The sequence below is a fragment of the Lolium rigidum genome, chromosome 2, assembly GCF_022539505.1.
Source record: "Lolium rigidum isolate FL_2022 chromosome 2, APGP_CSIRO_Lrig_0.1, whole genome shotgun sequence".
In the NCBI taxonomy this organism is placed as follows: Eukaryota; Viridiplantae; Streptophyta; class Magnoliopsida; order Poales; family Poaceae; genus Lolium; species Lolium rigidum.
Window position 1 is genome coordinate 50,230,123 of NC_061509.1, and position 20,622 is coordinate 50,250,744.

General features: G+C 44.9%; 2 protein-coding genes and 2 long non-coding RNA genes across 5 annotated transcripts; 2 read left to right on the top strand and 2 right to left on the bottom strand.

The window, feature by feature from the left end:
- The first annotated feature begins 4,299 nt into the window (after window positions 1-4,299).
- Window positions 4,300-6,548, top strand: LOC124691734. Its single transcript, XR_006999121.1, has 3 exons — window positions 4,300-4,357; window positions 5,377-5,497; window positions 6,323-6,548. It is a non-coding gene; the product is annotated as an uncharacterized LOC124691734 (long non-coding RNA).
- A 159-nt stretch (window positions 6,549-6,707) lies between these two features.
- Window positions 6,708-10,249, top strand: LOC124691733. Of its 2 annotated transcripts, XR_006999120.1 has the most exons (5): window positions 6,708-6,815; window positions 6,882-7,116; window positions 9,266-9,414; window positions 9,570-9,672; window positions 10,147-10,249. It is a non-coding gene; the product is annotated as an uncharacterized LOC124691733 (long non-coding RNA). The 2 variants fall into 2 exon arrangements; XR_006999119.1 differs by having other exon boundaries at window positions 6,708-7,116.
- A 2,618-nt stretch (window positions 10,250-12,867) lies between these two features.
- LOC124689710 (tetratricopeptide repeat protein 5-like) lies at window positions 12,868-15,492 on the bottom strand. Its single transcript, XM_047223195.1, has 5 exons — window positions 15,264-15,492; window positions 14,212-14,321; window positions 14,011-14,121; window positions 13,845-13,944; window positions 12,868-13,052 (listed from the first exon to the last, which is right to left on the bottom strand). The coding sequence occupies exons 1-5, from the start codon at window positions 15,490-15,492 to the stop codon at window positions 12,868-12,870; spliced, it is 735 nt and encodes a 244-aa protein (XP_047079151.1).
- A 1,938-nt stretch (window positions 15,493-17,430) lies between these two features.
- On the bottom strand, window positions 17,431-19,467 carry LOC124689712 (F-box/FBD/LRR-repeat protein At1g13570-like). The gene is made up of 3 exons (XM_047223196.1): window positions 18,305-19,467; window positions 18,070-18,213; window positions 17,431-17,874 (listed from the first exon to the last, which is right to left on the bottom strand). The coding sequence occupies exons 1-3, from the start codon at window positions 19,391-19,393 to the stop codon at window positions 17,431-17,433; spliced, it is 1,677 nt and encodes a 558-aa protein (XP_047079152.1). The 5' UTR covers window positions 19,394-19,467.
- Window positions 19,468-20,622: the final 1,155 nt, after the last annotated feature.

Genomic DNA, 20,622 nt, shown 5'->3' on the forward strand with positions numbered 1-20,622 from the left:
TACCGCCGCGCACGCCCATCTCCTGGTCTTCATCGCCTCCTCGTGCACGTGGTCGCCGCGCCCCCTGCTTTGCTACAACCGGCGGAACAACGATGTCACCAACCTTCGTCTTCGACTAGACGACAGTATCTGGCTACGACCATCCTTCTAAGGTAGAGGTGCAAGGACTCTCGACAAAGAAGATCCGTCCACGAGGGAATAATGGCTGCACGTGGTGGCCCGACCACGATGTTTTTTTTCTGTTCAGTTCCTTAACAAATTACTGATGTGGTACCTAACCAGAGTCTGCTACTAAAAGGTCAATATACTGGTGGGGTACCAGCCTGGTGCGTCACCGGTAGCTAGATAACAATGATGCGAAACTAGTGGTTAGTGGTGTACAATGGTGCACCACTAGTAGCCCAATTCGGTTCGCCACTAATAGGTTTTTGTACTACTAGTGTATGTAGCTCAGCCACAACGACAAGTTGTCTAGATGAAGGGTGTTTGCGAAGATGACCTTGTTAACTGTTCTGACAAAAACAACAGTGGTATTGAAAATGCTCCGATAGTGAACGTCCTCGATAAAAATATTCATTATCGCATGTGTGTGTTTATCACCAGCACGCTAGATACCTCGGGTTTTCGTAGCCACAATGTCTACAAGCTCGATGGGGCCCACAACACCACCAATGTGTCATGGTAGTTAGAGGCAGGGCCCGTGGAGTTCTAGTGCACGTCTGTGTACACATGCAAATTAACGATCGAGCAGGTGGTATTTCTACTACACACTTGCTATCACGCGGCTCATATATACTGCATTTTGTTTTCTACGACCTACTCCTAGCTAAGTTACTTCAGCTATCTAGGTAGCTTGTGTTACTTGTAAAGGTAGTAGTACGTAGTATACATGGGTGCGTCATGTAGAGAAAAGAAGGTAGCTATCAGATACGTGCATAGCTCGATCATAGTTTCAAACGCGAGAGATTGGAGTTCAAATGCACGAGGTTCCACACCAGCGGCAACAACGTGAAGTTATGCTTTGCATAAAATCAGACAAGGTAAAAATAAGCAAAAGGTTCCAATTCCCTCTGAGGCCGCGCTGCTCGCAACCTCCAAGTAGAGCGTCGTTGAATGGTGCCGATCCTCCGCTCCATCACAACATCAGCATGTGTGTCAACAAAACCTGCAGAGAAACATGCGTAGGTTCCACTTATTTTCTTATTTCTTCACCCGGTCTTCCTCATCTATTCATTTCTCGCCCGTTCCCCTTTGCCCTCGGCATGCTCACCGAGCTCCTTACCCACGACTCCATAGCTGTCCGCTGCAACGCACCTCCTGCTTCTGCAAACCAGCTGGCCACCGCAACACACCTGCATCTTCTGCAAGCCGGTCGGCCACCTCACTGCCGCCGCGGGCTAGCACGCTACCGCTGCTGCTAACTCGAGGAGACCCATCTCCTATCTCCTATGTCTGCATGGGGCCCATCCTTCAACCTATCACGAGGAGAGACGCTTCGGTCGGTGTGCCGTGGAGGTTCTTCAACGAGGCTCCGTCCCTTCTGTTGCATGCATCGCCCCTGCAAGTTCTACTGCTACATGTGGGCGGTGGTGCCGGCCGCGGCCACTTGTGCAGCGAGTGGCGCCGACAGCGGTCACTAGTGTTGCGAATGGCGCCACCGTGGTCGAGGATGCTGCTAGTCGAAGACCAGGATGCTGCAAGGGGATCCGGTGACCCGGTCTTCTCCGGCGACAGGCGCATGATCTGGTGGAGTTCCAAGTGAGGGGGGCGTCGTCGTGTGCGGTGTGCAGAGTGGTTTGAGATGGGGGCAGTTGGAGATGAGGGCGGGGATATTTTTCCTTTTTCTATATTACAAGACACGTGTTACGCAGGGAAGTCGAAGGTTCAGAGGTTTGGAACCTCCAAAGGATTTTCAGCAGCACCCAAAAAATAAGCAGCAAGCATATCTAAAAAAGCTATTTCCCACATAATGCAGCGCCACATGTCAAAAACCAAAATTTCGAAGATGAGGCCGCTAAAACTTATGATAACGAATTACCCAAGCTCACCTTGTATAGAACTGGGTCCGGCGGCTTAATGAAGCTCTCTGAATGGTGCAGCTCTTTGTGCCACGGATTGGTGACGTGGCCGGTCTGCTGCCGTGCGATGTTCTTTGGCTGGACGGCCGCGATCCATCCTCGCCTGGCTCAGCACACCACGACACATCAGTAATGGCACGCTGAGTCCCGATGCCCCATGGAGATCCACCGCCGCCTTCTCCACTCCCCAAATCCTCTTCGCCCACACCACTCCCATCTCAATCCCCTTCCTACCGACCTCTCTTTCCCTCTCTCTCTCGCCGCTCGCCGGAGACACAGATCAGCCTCACAGCTCGCCGGCCACCCCAGCCACGCCGCTCCCGGTCGAATACCCTGCACACGCCGCCCTCCGGCGACCACAATCGCGTCCCACACGCGCAGACCCTACCGGCTCTCGTCGTCGACGAACCGGCCTCGCGAAGCTGCTGCTCTTCCTACCCGACCTTCTACGCGGCATGGCTGGAACCCCTCGTCGGCGCTCCGGTCCGGCGACAAGGAGGCCGACCTGTTGCTGGCCTCCAACGTCAACGACGACGGCAGGCTGCTACTGTCAACGACGACGATGGGCTGCCGCTGAGTACTATGGGGCGTTCTTCCCCGACCACCCCGCGCGACATGCACCGCCTCCCTGTCTCGCCCCTTCTGGACCACCTGAGGCAGGCGGCCGGCAACCATTGCCCGTCCGTACAGTGACGGCAAGTAAAGCCAGTTATGGCCGAGGCTGGAGAAGGAGGTCCTCCTCCACGGATCCAATCCGTCCGCGTCAAACTCCCTCTCGATGGTAAGTTCCGGATGTGATCCCCACTCCGAGTTCAGACCTAAAAAGGGAATTTTTTTAGCTGGGCTGTGTATGTTTGCTTGGATAGCAGGCGTGTATGTGCCTGAAAACACACATAGACTGAATCGGTTGAAATAAACTCCAGGCGTCTCACTATTTATAGGACCGAATAGGCTCAAATGTTATTTTGAAACGACTTGGATTGTTTTGCATGAAACTGCATTGAACACCTACTTTGATGATGCGGCGATACACATGTAACAATGGGATGCATGTGGTTGGACATAGACTATGCAGGGAACTGCTTTTTGTTTTCTTTTGTTTCTGCTACATATGGTAGTTGTTTGTGTGAAAATAACCCACGGCGACCTTAGACAAGAATTATAACATGGACAACTTTTTTTACAGTCACCATTTTGTTCAGTGAGTCACGTTTTCCTACTGGCTGTGCTACGGAATTTCACAGTTTTGAGTCTGAAGTTTAGCATACTATGGTCTAACGTTTTGGTTGTTCTAGGCTGCTTCACACGTTGAGTTTCAAGCTGCTGTTACATGCTGATTCAGTCAGTGAGTCTCTGGTGTCATGTTTCTTGCCAAGAGTTTACTGGCCTCTGGTTTTGTTAGTATTAGGTACCAAGTAGTAGCGAGAGTTTACTGTTTACTATCTTAGTTTCACTTATATAGTTGCAAAGAAACAACCCACAAGTTGGTTAGATAATAAACTGTCTCTTAGCTGACCTTTTCTTATCCAACAAACACCATTTATATATCTCACCATGATAAAGCTATGGATTTGTGGATTGAGACTTTATTAGGATAGTATAGTAGTGATTAGGGGTGAACAAAATAATGAATAAATATGTTCTTGGAGGCTCATGGCTGTTGTGAAAACTAAATGAACATTGGTATTCGTTTGCAAATGTGTCATTGGGAGCTATGTGGCTCAGGATAGACGGGAATAATGAACAGGTAGGATGGAGGCTATGTGACCCCCTCACATCGACAACTAGTTGTCGCGATAGGGGGGGGGGGGAGGACTAGCACTCCTAGGGACAGTGTCACAAGAGCCGGGGGTGTTGTTGAATACTTTTAATTATAAATTACTTACATACCGAGAAAATAAAATTAATAAGTACCTTAAGGGGTAAAATCTCCACACAACATGTTGAATCAAGACAGTTTTTCTACTTCTCATAGCTGCATCAACAACAAGATCATGAGTAGACCGTTAAAAACTTTTAAAATCATGTGGTGGTTAATGTCGATATGTGTACATGGTTTGCATTTTTGTTAGTATTTTAACTAGGTAGTGTGCTACACGCCATTGTATTCAATTTTTTATTCATTACCCAAGCAAAGTCTTATCTTTCAACACCTGCATTTTGGCTGTAACCAGGATTTTTCTTTTCAATATTCTTTGGGTACCCTGCTACTTGACCTGATTAAAAAGATTGCTGTCATGATTCTATAACAGCCACTGGTGAACTCCAAATTAACTAATGTAAGTACCAATAGCCTTTTCTTGTATATATTGTTATATGCTTGATAGCAGATCTACCATATAGTTTGTAGAAGTACTTCATAGTTTCATACATAAATACTAAATGAAATAAAAATAATAAGAAAGAAAAGAAATGGAATATATCACCTATTTTAATACTCCTTTTGCGCAAGAATGACTTCATGCAGTTTGATAAGATCCAAAAGTTCAGTGTTCTTGAAAATATGATCTTCCTTTTCTTAGCAATCCTAAACTATTCATTTTTGGTTCACGATTCTTCTATAGTTGTCATGAGTTTTTCCAAGCAATAGAAGAAAAATAATGGATCCTGAATGATCCTTTTCTCCTTAATTACATTGTGGGCCTATTGAAGAGCATCAGAACCTAAGTTCTACCCAAGCTTATTACGCCATATACAAGAATAAGGATTCCATTCACTTCACGGGTCAGTATTGACTTGTGCATATCCACATTTTCTTTGATAGCCAAATTTCATATTTCACCTGGAAACCATGTTCTTGTCTTCGAGTAGATGAATACCATAAATATTCTGTATTATAAGAAAATTTTCATTAATGATACATAATGCTACCTCTGTATGTGCTTGTTTCGCGTTAAGGGATTACAATACATATATGGCATGGGGTTGTAAATATAAATGGGAATGTTGTGAGTTTACCTTGTTGCAGCAGCCAATGTGTTGAGTGTTTGTGAGTTCATCCATCTCTTTTGGTACATAAAGAGGACTGTTGCTTCCTCGGTGTATGCGAGGTGCCTCCCGCTGCCTTCTCTGAAAAAGTTATGGTAGTTGTTCGATAGGCACTCCTGGAAATATGATAAGTTTCCTAAAAGTGAGTCCTAAGAAACCGATGGTGATATTAACATGCTTATGGACTAGACGCACCGATGGTTTTATGTATAATTGGGAACATTGTATTATATAAGAGATGTATTTACTCAACTTTTATATGTGCTTTCTGCTTATGCTGATGCAGGTGCTGAAACTTGTATATTTTCAGGTTGTAGGCCTAGTTGACCCTCGACTTTGACTACTTCTACCTTCCTGCCGCGTGATGGCGGCGATTTCACCGTGCCACAACCATGGTAGTGGTGGTGTTCTTCTACACGTCCAGGATTTAGGTGAGTGCCCCTCGTCTCGCCTTCCTCTTCGAGCTTCCCCATTTTCTACTAGGAGCTTGCCTTCTCCGGGGCACAAGTCGAACTCATGAAATGTGTTGTGCTGGCAGGTAGAAGTTTTCTTTTGAATATAATTATATATTGCATGTTTTTGTGTGTCACTCTGAGCTCAAGAAGTGATTTGAAGGGGGTGGACGATTAGGGTGAGCATGCTTAGCATGCTGTGTTTAAGTTATTTCCTGGAATTTGTATTCAGAGAATACACTCTATGATGACTTGTGTATCGATTGATACTAGTACTGCATACTTGTAAATTCTAAGTTGTTGCTATCCTATACAAATCTGAATATTTTATCATTTTTTAATCCAGTGTTGAAAAAACTTTCATCTTGGGCTAGCTAGACATAAGCTTTACTGTACTTGTGTACTTTGACACCTTGACTAGTAGTGCGTTTTCATGCATACATGAACCTGGATGCTTCTCATTTTCTTATGATTCCACCCACCAGTAAGTGTCAGCTGTAATTCATTCAACTAGATATACATACAACTCCTCTTCAAATACTATAGTTGTAGGTAATGTTTATTATTTTCTCTAGATGAAAACGGTCTACCTTGTTTTGTTTTTATGCAAGTTTTGCTTCTAGTTAATGAGGTTGTTGTTTATATCAAAATTTCAAGTCTGTAATGTTGACATGCTCTTTCTTGTAAGTTACATAAATTCCCTGGAAGATATAAGATGCTACATGAGCCTAGGGTTTGTTTCAGCACTATGCAGATCATATTTTCTAAAATCCTCTCATCATCATTCACTTGTCAACCTTCCAGGAAAAAAACATTGGAGCTGAGGTACATGTGGTGTACTTGTTTCCTTTGTTGCTTGACTCAGCCAAGGCAACAAGGACCGAGTTCCAGGGAAGCGCCTTCCTCTTCGAGCCTCCCCGCTCCCTGCCAGTAACATGGGAGCGATGGTGGAAGCTGGACACCAGGATCTGTCCTACTTGGTCCACACAAAGGATGATGGTGGTGGCACACAAAAAGCAAGAATGTAGCATCTGGGTTCCTGGCACCAACCTCGATTTTTCTAGGGCCAAGTTCCTAGCCGATGTCAACGCTCATGATGTTGGGTAACTTGATAACTAAATCTTCTGCCACTCCCTCCGATGTTCTCAATCAGGTTGTATAACTCATACATTTGTTTTTCCTACTTATCTGGTATGATCAACAGAGCGCAACCTCACTGGGACTTTGCATGTATATGCAAGAAAGTCTCAAGGTTGACATAAAGGATCTCCCTAAGCAGATTGACATTTCAACATAAGTAAGTATCACTGGCTTGCAATCATAGATCCAAGTGGTGAACCGGGTGTACATTGAACCCACTCAGTGCCGACTTGAAGATTCTGCTGGGCTTCTTGAACTGGAAACTATGAGGGCTTGCTTCTCTTAAACACGTGAAGCTGGAGCTGGTGTCACATCCATGTGAAGAGGGATGATATGGATGGGATGTTGGACTGAGTGTGTGGGCTTGGCAATAGTGTATTGAACGAGGCTCCATGGCCGCCTGATTGGAGGGGATGGGTCATTCCTGGTGGCGCGGAAGGAATTGCATGCTCTTGCAGGTGATACCGCTATTTCTGATTAACTTGTTATTGATAATGTTTAGCATCGTGTGCTATTGAGTCCCTGCATATGTACACGTTAACAAATGAATTGGGCATCGGATGACTTGCGTTGAAAATATTTTAGTGTTTATTCTTGTGATCGGTGTATTGTACTGCTTGTTTGGACAGAAACCGTCCAAATAGACCATTGTTGTTCAATTTTTGTATAGTCTTAATGGTTCAGGTTGGATGCTGGTAAAGGACCATTTGTTATCGCATTAAGTTTATAATAGCCCAACTTGTAAATTTCAAGCAATAATCTCTTGTGTTTATATACTATATCTATGGTCTATAACTTGTCTATTTGATTTGGGAATTTGAAGCATGGGAATTAAAAGCCTCGGAAATCTTACATGTTTATTCTAACTTACTATAGGGTGACTCAAATCAAGATACTACCCAGCTTGCTTACCTTAATGTCTGAAGCATGTTTCTACTTGCTAGTTTCCTTACTCCGCATGATTCATGTATTTATGCATTATACCTGCTAGAATTCTTTGGAAGCTTGTACTGCTGAACACATAATATCCTCCTTTGCCTCATTCTGCATAGTGAGCATTTTGAGTTACAGTGCTAAGAACACAGTTTTCATGGACAGCTTTTCCGTCCTTTTTTTTTGTTGCCCAAAATGCATGTATCCTGGGAATAGCAACAGGACACAAAATTGTTAGGTTGGTTTTGTTTGCCATTGACATCCCTCTAGATTGATTGACTTCTATGTGTGGCTGGTACTTTGTCTGTCATGTCCGCGGGGACTCATTTGTGAGCATCAGAATGTTAGAAGTGGTAGTCCATGTTCACAAATGATGACTTTTAGAAGTGGGGTCAATGTTCACAAATGTTGCATGCTAATAAATTTATTTATTTTTTTATTTTTCATCCACTTTTGAAATGTGTAAATCAAGTTTGAATAAAAAGTGTTTGTAGTGCCCACTAAATGTATTCCCAGTCCTCGTCCTCCTGCTAAGCTCAGCATTAGCATGTAGCAGAAATAATTAGTCCAACAACACACCAGGCTGCTTACTTGTTTAACTAGTGTCAGGTTTTAGGCTTTTAACTGGGGACACATGAATGGTGTGTTGTGTTCAGGACTTGTTTGCTACTTAATGTTCTGGAGTTCGGTTCCTATAGAATGCATGGATGCCATAGGGTGCTCGACTAATTAGGACCTACAGAAATTTTCTAATGTGCTTATAAAGTTTGTTCAAAATATTGCATTGTCATATGTACCATGCTATCCAATTTTATGTAAATTGTATTTTGGATTTGAAATTGTTGTAGAAGTTCTCTGCTGACTTTTAGTCGCTGCCTTTTGTTGTGTAATGAATGGAAAATATGATGTGCTTTAAAACCTCAAAAAGATTCCTTCTAAGTAATCCTAGTTTCGGGATCCATCCATATTTACAATAGCTACTTGTCAAGATTCCACATTGCTAGCAATTGGATTGGATGCATGCATGGCTAGTACTGTGCTCATTCACAATGGTAACTCAAAGAATTTGTGCATATTGTTTATTTTCATTGGGTCTGAAGTTTGAGCATGTTTGTCTTTGGTGTAAGATTTTCCGGGGAATGAAAAGCTTAGGTGATAATATGATCCTCTTTTTTACCTTTCTTGCAGCACATGTGCTTCCGAGGATCTTCTCTTCTTGAGTTCACTCTTTTTCCACTGAGCTATTTTTTGTTTTCTTTTTTATGCCCTAATTGCCAAATAGCTGGGTTAGGTTTCTTCTTGTGGCCTGTAACTTGAGATTATGGATATTATGAGCTTAGAGATAGTTTGAGCTTATGGTGATTGTTGGCTGAACTGTAAATGCTTTCTTTTCTTCCTCTGAAGTCAAGGTTTTCAAAAGCTGTTTCCTCTTTATCTTGCCTATCTGCAACAGTTCTTGTGTTGGGTTACAACACTGTAAATACTTTTCTTTTGACATACAAGTGGTAGTCGTAGTGAACCCATTCTTGTGTACTCCTAGGAAGTCATCTTTGTATGGCTTCCTAGCTTGTAGCATTTGGTGGTACCCCATGTTTTTGTTTCCCATCATATTGGCATGACCTAGATTTTGGTTCCAGTTTCTTATATTATATGTGTATCCCTTGATGTATGTAGCTGCTGCATGGAGGACGGAGATGCTGGGTGGAGAGGAGGGCTAGGCGATGTTGGTGCCGATGAGCACCCATGCCCTGGCCTAGCTGACGACACAAGGTCGGTGATGTTTTCTATCTACATCGAGCAACCTAGTTCTGCCAAAAGGATAGGTATAAATCCTTCAGTTCTACGTCTTTGAAGTGTTGATCTAAGTGTGATCTGTTGATTAGGTCTTTGAATCACCTAGTAGATCAATCAAACAATCAGATTTGTTACTCCACAACTGCAACCACCTTATTTTGATGCAAACATCATTGTCTTTCAGGTCTGCGTCTTGAGTTGGTTCGCACAAGCACTCCACAGTTTCCACTCACAAGACTCCTTGTGCACAACAAGATGTTTTACTTTTGCTAGGAACACCCATGAAGGTGAGTGGCTGTGTTCTTTGGCTTGAACTATACCCTCTATTTATGAGTTAACATATACTACCTCCGTTTCAAGGAATAAGGCGCACGCGTATTCCAAGACGAACTTTGACCATAAAAATTGAGCAACAAAATCTTGATTATATTATATGTATATAGTATCGTTGGATTCGTATTGAAAAGCACTTTTTATTGATACTAATTTCATACCAACAATCTTTATCTATTTGAAGCAATTCTTGGTCAAACAAAAAGCTCGTAAAACGAGGACGCCTTATTCCTTGAAACGGAGGTAGTACAAAATAGAGTTGGTGATCACATGTATATGTGTGCATGTCTTTTTTTGCCGTGAGTTGACTTTGATCCCAAAAAAATCATACCAAAAATTTGAAACCAGTTTTGTACTCCATAAAACCATGTTCTACTAGGAAAACCGGATAAAACTGAATTATACTGCTTGGATTATGGAAAACACAGGGGTGCACACCCATCGATGTGCCCTTGCTAGCTCACTGCCTCTATCTAATCTGCTGCTGCTCCAACCTGCTGGGGAGCTGATGGCTGCCTCCTTGTCTCCGAAGTAAGAACCTTTCTTTGTATCTCCCTCCTTATTGATATGTGCTTTGGACTAGATCCATCATGGCTGCAGGTTGTGTTGCGATGATAAGCATTCGATTTGTAATGACGTAAGAGCAGAATGCACACATGCGTTTGATTTTCCAGAATGAGCTCGCTCAACTGCTTTTCTTTATTATGGTTGTATGGTTTTTGAGGAATGAAACTTTGTGCTACTCATAATATAAATCAATGCTTAGGATTTGATCCTATGCTACTGATGCATAGTTGGTACTAATGTGAATTGTGTGGTCATGCTCTAGATGTTGGTTTCTTATTTAATTGGTGCCGACACTAGTTTTGTTTATTCCAAATACACTACGAAGAAGATAGCGCAATTATGTTTTTATGCTAAAACATATATCGTGTTACAAGGCACACGTCCAACCCTCGCAATAATGCAGATGTACATATGTGGCTTCAATTATGTTATATTTAGTTGTTGGTACTCAAGCCTCTTTGATTTTAAACATCCGGGACAAATTCATTTAAGAAAGTGGTTATTCGTAAAGTCAGTTTTTGATTAAAATCTGCTAATCGTAAATTGTTTTGATGCATGCCCGTGGCCACTAGCAGAAAGGAGATTCTAACATGATGTTGTTTCTACCTTCATCTTATTTGGCCTTATAGCATTGTTTTGTGTGCTCTGCAGTCCCAGTGAAGTCGAGCCATGGACGTTCATCCACATTCCTAATAACCAGGCAGCAACATTTTCTGAAGGTGTCATTGGATGAAGCACTACGCGGCCTGTCCTAGTGCGGCTCCATCACCAACTGGCTACCAGTGTGGCTTGCATGCAATCTGGCGTGATTTGGCGGTTCTGGCTCTAGCAGTTGCTGGATGTGACCGATGTAGTACTGTTCCTGTTCTTGTAATCCTCAATGAACAAATTGTCTTGTCCAAATCAGAATGTTTTATTCTCAACTTGGACTTGCCGTCTTTAGTTGAATCATCATATAGGTAAAGAGTTACGTGTTATGCATTCGGTAGTTCATTGCTTGTTGGGAATGTAACATGAGTTGTGTTGGGTATATTGCTCATCATGTGTTGTCCGTGATCTGATTGTCATGTCAATTTGTTCATGTGCTAATTACCCTGTAATTGATTAGCTACCTTTTCTTTCCCTCAAATGGTCTAGCATATCGTTAAGTGAGATGACCATGAATTGGCCATTATGTGTTGCACAAGCACTTTTGGGTCAGAGCGAGCAGTGCTAGCATGTATAGGTCGAGCTGGCTATGTACCTGGTCGACTGAATTAAACTAAGTATTTCTCCTTTTAATTTAAACAGCGCAAGCTGATTGCTTTTTGCACATTATTCCTTTTTTGATCATTCATTATTTGGCAGTGTGATGGAAGTGTTCAAAATAATAGCACTCTTGCCGTCTCATAAAAGATGTGTTAACTTTATCTAAATTTAAATATATTTGTACGCCAAATCATGTCTAGATATATCTACATTTAGACAAAGTTTAGAATATTTTGTGGAACAGAGGAAGTAGCAAAGTTAATTGCCAAAATTCTAACAAAGTTTTTGCCCAATGTGCCTATGTAAATCAAGAGCAGCTAATTGATTGATTTTAGGAAGATATGGCTGGTACGTGGGTTGGATTTTTAGCGTTGCCAATGGTTGCACTTTGCTGAGTCCACAAGACGATGATGCAATTAAAAGAACGTTTTGCTACAATACTGAGTGAAAAGCAAAAGCTAAGGAATGTTTAGCTTCCCCACGCGCTACCCTTGGTCTAGTGTTTTAATGGACGTGATTGGTTACATTTCCAACACATGCATGCACGGGCTGCACGCTCTTTGACATTAGCAATTAAGTTGTACCTGGCTCGTTTAATTAAAGGAAGTTGTGTATCTCAAGACTAAATGACATGTCAGCGATCCGTGTCTCAGTTGCATCTTAGCCTTCCATTGTCTCTATCCTCCAACTATCTGCTCATCTTCATCCCTCCCACCTAGCTAGCTCTTTCTATAAGAAGAAGCCCATCGTCACCCACCGCGTGCGGGTTGCGTGTGTGACTTAGACTTTGACTTTTACTTGTCGAGGAGAGGAGAGGCGAGCAGTAACACTGCTAATTGAGCTCCATGGACGACATCACGGCAACCTGGGATGGTGATGATCGCCATGGTCGACGGCAGCATGCAGAGGTACTCGGCGAGGTGCGGATGGATGGTGATAGTCGGCTGACGACGAGGTACGTAGCTGGAGAAATAGATTTTACTCAAGAGCGTTCTTGTTCTTTTGGCCATGGAGATCTGGTTCGTTTGTCACCTGTATTATACATACGTATTCCATTCTACTCCTGTCCTCGCTGGACCAAAATGCGTTTTGCTGGGACTACGTCGCCTCCGCTTGGGGCATTGCGCCAGCAAGGCGTCGACTCCCTTGTCCTCGATGATGGTGTGGAAAAGGCCAAGCTCCTGGAGGTTGGGGAAGGCAGGCAGGTGGTCGGTAGTGTCCAGGAAGGGCCAACGCCATATGCCTATGTAGAGGCGGATGAGGTAGGCACAGCTGAGGATGTCGTCGGGGAGTGGCATGTCGAGCGACCAGGGGCGGTTGAAGAGGACGAGGTCCTACACGTTCTTGGCGGCGAGGCCGGCGACCAGGCGCTGGAGCGCGTACTCCTGCGTGTGGAAGGAGGTGCAGGTGACGCGCACGCCGCGGACGGGCCCCGGGTGCGCGGCCACGCAGCGCGAGATGGCACGCACGGCGTGGAAGCCCGGGATCTCGCGCGACTCGCCGGGGTACCTGAAGTCACCTTCATTGCATTCACAAGCTTATCAAGGAGACTGGTGATCTTCTGAACTTCTGTATCAGCGCCGAGGTCAAGGTAGCACTGCTTGACATCAAATAAAGAAGATGCAAGTTATTGCCAAACGTGAGAGGGTTAATAGAGCCTGATTCTATGACAATGGTTCTGCGCCTAATTGACATCCTTTATCTATTCCTCATCTTTTCCAAACAGATTTATTTTTTTACTTCTTAGCCGTGGCATCCCCAAGCTTAGACGCTTGAGTCTTCTTAGAATATGCAGGGGTGAACCACCGGGGCATCCCCAAGCTTAGAGCTTTCACTCTTCTTGATCATAGTATATCATCCTCCTCTCTTGACCACAACGGAAACAGTATTAAAGCTTGAACTGGTCAATCATGAAGGCATAGAGTGCAAACGGAGAATAATGTACAAGATAAACCAAGGCCAGGAGTGCTGGTCTTGCTCTAAAGCTCAGCCTATTTCCAGGCTTTGCACATATCACTGTCCTTGAAAATGATGGTGTACTGATACCCAACACTTGATGGTATCTAGAATATTTGCACTACAATTGATGGTCAATGCTCTCACAAAATCCACGAGTATATTGTTATTAACTTGGTGTTGCACGTCCAAGTAAGGATCAAAGATGAAGTAAACAAATATTTGATTGAATTGATTGTTTTAATCACAGATTAGCAGAAGTTTGTCCATAAATGCAAAAATAAATAAAGTATGCAAGTATGAGACTAGTGATTAGTGATAATAATCCATCTGCAATGTGGAGACTTTAAGAAACCATCAACTGAAGAGGTTGGTATATGATAGAGCACATCCTCACCTTGAGCCATACTTCTTTCAAGCATGGAGAGTTGGCATAGTATTTTCTTATCTGCGCCCTGCCAAATGAATAACGCTGGATAAATCTGGAAACGTACAAAAACTTGTTCAAGGTTGAGACTTACCTTGTCCAGTGCTAATACAAAGCAATTCTTTGCTGAAGCCAGATCCCCCTTCTTCCAGATGCAGTTGCCCAAACATAGCCATGCATCTACAAGAGATGGATTCAGCTTTACCTAATGTGTCCAGTAGCAACAGCAGTTGTTTTAAGTTTCTAGACGAGAGAAAAACGTGTACAAGAAATGGTCTAGTCTTCGGCCACATACTGCTTTCGATAGATGATCTTCGGCCTCCTTGTTATACTCAGGGAAGACGTCCAGTATTTTCCCCCTCAAGAACTCACAAACAGCACGCTGTTGTGGCGATTTCCTTTGCTCTGGAGGTATAACAAAGTAAAACTTGGTATCGAAAAAAGCATAACGCGAACTTTGCTAGAAAGGGTGGGGAAGGAGACAAATGATGAGGATAAAAAAATATGCACATATAATCACAACTAGGGGTGAAAATGCTTGGATTGTTTTTGAACGAACCAGACCACTTTCAATATCAACGCTATCAGCTCGTATACTTGCTGGATATTGCATATACAGAAACATACACATAAGTCCGTCAACTACGAATACAGGCTCAGATATCCAGATTTACATAAACACTTTTATGTTCTAGAGATCATAACTTTCTTGTTTGAAGTTGGATTAGGCGGAAGAGTAGGCCATATTCTCAGCAAGGTCTACAGAGTATGTCCGGAAAAAAACATGGTAAAGACACTACCGCCATGTTCAATCCATTTTCACACCTAATCACAAAAGAAAAGTGTCTGACTCACAGTTACTATGTACACGTGACTTATTTAGTTGTTTATTTCATTATTTCTTTCTGAGCTTGATTTATCAGCTCATTTTTCGGACATGGATACTACAAGAGTACATAGAAGAACGCTTGCAAACAAAAACAAAAAAAGCATGTGTCCCAGGCGTCGGCATTGCATATCCACCAGACACTGGCACCCAACTTAGTTACTACTGAATTGCACAGTAACAGTAACACTGGCTAGACAACGAGAACCTAAACAGTAGAGAAGTAGGGCATACAATTTGAGCCAGCACCCAGAGCATGTATCTATCAGCGGAACCTGATTGGTGAAAGACGGCTAATCCGTTTTGCCCTACAACTTATTGAATATGACGGACTGAAGGAACTTACAGTGGAGCAACATCGTCATGTCTTATCAAAAGCACAACTTTTCCCAAAACAAAGGAACACCAATGGCAAGCAAAGGAACAGAGGGAGACTGGAGGGTTGGGAGACGGGGATGTACCGGGAGGGAGGGAGTCTAGTACGGCGAGGGCGGCGTCGGCGCGGGCGCGGAGCGTGGCAGGCTTCTCGGCGGGGTCGCGGGGGAAGAACGTGTCGCGGAGGCGGTACAGCTCCTCCACCGCGTCCGCCGTCCTCTCCAGCCCCGCGTCGGCGCCTTCGGCGCCCTCCCCGCGCTGCGAGGGCGAGGCGGAGGTCGCCGCCACTCCGCTGGCCTCGCGCTCGCTGCTCATCGGTTTTTGATTCTGGGTGGCGATGGGATCTAGCCGGGGAAGAAACCGCACGAGGAGGAAGGGGTCCGTCTAGTTGGGAGGGCAGTGGATCTTGACGGGTGGGTTTTGGCCACGTTTTGGTCTTGCCAAATTGAACTGTTCAGAATTGAGGCAAAGGTAACCTCAAAAAAAAATCAGGCGAGCTTATAAGAGCAATTCCAATAGTGTAGCCAATTTCTTGGCTTATAAGCTGAAGTCTTACGTCATCTATAGCTAACTTAGAGTCAACATATACAATAGTGAGCTATAAAAATGTAGTACTTAATCAATGTGTGGCCCACCTTTCACTCTCACAAAGTCTTCTAGGAAGCGCGTCTGTAGTGAGCTCTTTGCGCATAAGAGCCCACTCTCCTTCTCTCTCCTCCTCTCTCTCCTCCAACTAAGCAATAATATACTATTTTAATTCTTATAGCCAGCTGACTAGGACTTATTGTACTTGCTCTAATACGGCTTCATTTTATTTTGTAAATCTAGCTTGTACTATTTGCGACTATATATACACAGGGTATTGATTGTCAAAAAAAAAATTCCCCGTGCTCAAGTACAAGTGATCACCGATGTCAACATGTAGTCCAAGTGATTACCAGCAGTCCAGCATTGAGGTTGTTTCACTCGGAGGCCAAACCGAAGGGACTGAATCAGTTTTTTTTTTTGACAAATTTGAATCCTTTGCAAAACTAATTTATCATCGACGAAACTATTTTGAAACTCGACCTCTATAGCGCTAGCAAAAATGGATCTAAAATAGTGCAAGGCGCCGAACTGAACTCTACGACCACAACGGAAAAACCAAAGTGAAACCTTTGGCCTATGTTTTTTCGATCAAGAGGACTCCCACAAGGGAGAGCCCCGATTCCTCATCAACGAAACCAGGTTTTTGGCAAAGGCCAGGTTTAAATCTCAAAAAATGGAGCAAGAAAACAAAAGAAAGGAAAATAGGCTACAAGTTCGGTGCTGAAAACTTAAGAGGAAAACCTTTGACCCATTTTTCTAACCCTTTGACTCATTTTCTGCCGAAACTACTTGACGCCGACCTGTGCAACTTCGGCTTCATCCTCATTGGCGCCGAATTTAGGGGTTAGATTCCGAAATAGTTTCGCTGGATGGTCGGATGATACATCAGTGTGGTGCTAGGTTGCTAGCGCACACCTTGGAAGATTCATTGTTCCGCATAATGCAATGCTTGAGAGGTCTCCTTGCTTGGCAACGAACGGCTCGTACAAGGAAATCCTATCTTACTTGGGCGAATAGGTTTGGATTGCTCGTTTTGTATCATGCGAAGATGCATACAGGATACAGCTACAGAAAAATTACTATCTCGCAAAGAGGCATGCACGATACAGAGACACAATAATTGCTCACATCAAATTGTGTTTCTACTTTGTCACACAGCTGAACAATTAACTATCATATAGGCATTACGAAAGTTAGACAAAGAGGCAATATAGGATACAGTGACGGAAAATTGCCAACACCAAATTGTGTTTGCACTTTGTCGTGCAACTGAACAATATTATCCACACAATAATCACTTCCATACAAGGTTCTTCATCCAAACTTAGACAACGGATGATCAGTACAACATGTAACAAACATCGCATTCCAGGAACTAGGTTAAGTTATCAACTAGCAGGAAAAGAACAAAGTTGCATCAGGATATCAATGGAGATAGATTGTGCATGTCATAAGCACTTCTACAAGCCAAAAAGGCCTGAAACAACATAAAGCCGAAGCAAAGGTACATCCGAACCCAGAATCATATTAGTCTCACCGAAAAAATTCAAGAGTGCCATGACTGATAAAACTAGCTTCCAGACGTTCATCGGCTCGGTCCACCTTCTTAGTTCACCGCAAATTGATGAAGAAGTAACAGGTACCATATCCTCATACGCACAATCATCAGAAACACAAACTCTCATCCTCGGTACGACAAGCAATCCAGGTGACGTCATGCCTCGCCGCATAGAAGGGATCCTTCACTGACAAGTCTATGGCGTGCTGAAAGCTCCAGTAGCGGGAGGCAGGACAAACAGTAATGTCACTGCCACTGCTTCCACCTGATGGCGCGCCGCGCTCAAGAATGAAACCTGACGTCGGGCCTACCTCCGGTACCACCACGTGGCATGCCTCCGCTAAAAAGTCATCAATCTCACTGCGAACAATGCACAGGGTCTTAAGCATCTTACCCTTCTCCAAAATGTAATTGAGAAAACGCAGTTCTTGGTTAAGGTTCTGGAATCCATGGAGGACTAAGGTCTTGAGGTGACTTCTGAGGCAGTCACAGGAGCCCAGGGACTCCCAGAACCCAGCACGGTCCACGGTATCAGTTGACCCAGGAATGGACTGAAATTGAGCAAAAAAAACAATTTCAATGCTTAGGGTATCAATCCTAAAATTGCACCCAGCTACAAGTCTGGAATACATAGCAGTGAATAACAAATGCTTGAATAAGTTGACATCCATGTGATCATCTTGAATTGCAATCGACAAAACAATTATTCAGATGAAGAAATATCTTATGAGACAAAAACTACATACCATGACGTGAAGTGTCTCAAGAGAAGGAAAACATCTGAGCAGAGTGGGCAGCATCTTGGCCTCCGTCTGATCTGAAAACCGCACCTTGACAGCAAATATCTTCAGACTTGGCAGCATGGCTCTAGCTCTCACATTCATCCCAGCCTGCAATTGAGTCAAGTTATTTGGTTGCACAGTCACGTAATGAATGCTAATTAAGTGCAGAGCACAGAAGTGACAAGGCGCAGTTAGTTACCTTGATGACAATGCCGCCAATCTGGAGCTCGTGGAGCTGCAGGTCCAAGAAGCCGAGGACCTCCAGCCTGGGCGCCTGGACAATCTTGACGAGCCTCCGGTCGCCAATGCTGTCGAAGAGCAGGCGCTCGAGGCAGGGGGCATCATCGACGAGGATTTCTTCCAAGCTGCATCTCCACTCAACCACGGCGCAGAGGCTGCGGGACCTGACGCGGAGGCGCGAGTCGGAGTTGTAGGACATGGCGAAGGAGAGGACCTTGAGCTTGCGGCAGCGCGCGAGCAGGGCGTCGATGTCCCTGTCGGCGATGATGGTGTGGAAGAGGCCGAGCTCCTGGAGGTTGGGGAGGTTGGGCCGGTGCGCGGCGGTGTCCGGGAAGTGCCAGACGCCGAGGTAGAGGCGGGCGAGGGAGGCGCAGCGGAGGACGTCGTTGGGGAGCGGCATGTTGAGCGGCCAGGGGCGGTTGAAGAGGACGAGGTCCTGGACGCTCTTGGCGGCGAGGAGGGAGACGAGGCGCTGGAGCGCGTACTCCTGCGTGTGGAAGGAGGTGCGGGTGACGCGCGCGGCGCGCACGGGGCCCGGGTGCGCCGCCACGCAGCGCGAGAGGGCGCGCACGGCGTGGAAGCCCGGGATCTCGCGCGACTCGCCGGGGTACCGGAGGTGCGCGTCGTCGACGAGCAGCGGGGTCGCCGGCCACAGGCCGCGCCAGCGGGCCGAGAGGACCATGGTGCGCGCGGCTTCCTTGGTGGGGAGGCGGGAGATGACGTTGGCGAGCAGGTCGTTGGAGAGGCGGCTGATGTGGTCCTGGCCGTCACCCTGCGCCGGCGGAAAGACAGCGGGCCAGTCGGCGCCGTCGTCGTCGGAGTCGGAGGAGGAGGAGGAGGTGAGGGAGAAGTGCTCGTCTTCGGAGTCGGAGGCGTCGGCGGCGTCGGGCGCGGGGACGAAGGGTGGAGGGAGGAGGGAGATGATGTAGGGGACGATGTAATCGATGCGGTCCTGCGCCGACGGGCCCTCGGACGACATGTTGTTGAAGAACTCCTCGACATCGGCGTAGGTTCGGAGCTCTCCTTGGCCGGCGGCGGCGGCATCCATGGCGGATGAGGCGGCGGAGGCCGGGCGAGTAGGGTTTTGGGAAGGGGATTGCGACAGGACGAACCTTGCGGTCTCTTTTTTTTTTTGAGCTGGAAACGAAATGGGGTTCTGTTCCAGGGGAGCTGGACAGGGGCGCGCTGTGGACGGGGGCGGTCGTGCCTACTGCTTTTTTTTCTGCGAACACACGCACGTATGTCTTATCCCTATGAACATTTGGAGAGATTGTGTTCAAAAAACTTCATTCAACGGATTTTAAGATTAACGAAGTCATATTTGGAGAGATTGTGTTCAAAAAACTTCATTCAACGGATTTTAAGATTAACGAAGTCATCACAGATGTCTCACTGTCAACGGAAACATCGCCTCCCACTGAAAAATATTTCGTTTTTTAATAAGACATCAAAGTGTCAAATCTAGGGTTTGAATTCTGGTAGGTTGGGGGTGCCACTTCTCTCTTAACCACCTAAACACATGTTGGTTCTCGGTCCTGCCTAATGCTAATGCCGTAGTGCTGGTGCGCCGTGGACTTTAGCCTTTTTTTGGGGTTTTCTTTTTTATTTCTTCAAGCTAGGTCATCTCCAACAAAGTATCTTTTGTTCTTCAATAATGGACGTTTTTATTACTTGAACAAGCAATTGCACCCGACCTGATGCCTACAGCCATTTAAAAGTCCTCTAAGTATTTAAGAAATAAAGGAAAAGGTGGAATACATATCATGGCAATAAAATGTAAAACGCCTAAGACGCAGGAGGAGCACCAATCCGCAGATTATGCGGCCACCCATGTAGAAAAAAAAATATCTCACGTTGTAGCCTACAATCGTGTACAATGTAAAGAGGTCGTGATCCTCCATCCGCTGAAGAGGCGACCACAAACAGAGAATATCGATACATCTGTAGATAACCTGCAAAATAGAACAATTTTATCATTGTTTTTTTTATCATTTTTACATAACGCCCAGATAACTGCAAGCGCACACATCCTAATAAGTTTTCGAAACCTTATGAAGCCAATTGCCAAAGACATTGGCAACACTAGTCAGAGGATGAAGGCTCGAAGCTACTTGGATGATTGGACGACGACCAGAGTCATTACATCAGAAACCTACTATATCCTGCAAGTTGATTATGGCGGACCTGATCAAAGCACCGTGAAGTGTTCTAGTATAAGGATATGGTCTACTCTTGCTCTGAACTGGATCCTCTAACTTGTAGAAAGAAAGTTAGACA

Coding starts and splice junctions, on each gene's coding strand:
- LOC124689710 (XM_047223195.1), bottom strand. CDS start 15,492: ATGAGCAGCGAGCGCGAGGCCAGCGGAGTGGCGGCGACCTCCGCCTCG. Junction 14,122..14,211: donor AAGATCATCTATCGAAAGCA/GTATGTGGCCGA, acceptor TGGACACATTAG/GTAAAGCTGAATCCATCTCT. Junction 13,053..13,844: donor ACCAACCTCTTCAGTTGATG/GTTTCTTAAAGT, acceptor AATGCAATGAAG/GTGACTTCAGGTACCCCGGC.
- LOC124689712 (XM_047223196.1), bottom strand. CDS start 19,393: ATGGATGCCGCCGCCGCCGGCCAAGGAGAGCTCCGAACCTACGCCGAT. Junction 18,214..18,304: donor TTGGCGGCATTGTCATCAAG/GTAACTAACTGC, acceptor ACTCAATTGCAG/GCTGGGATGAATGTGAGAGC. Junction 17,875..18,069: donor TTGAGACACTTCACGTCATG/GTATGTAGTTTT, acceptor GCTCAATTTCAG/TCCATTCCTGGGTCAACTGA.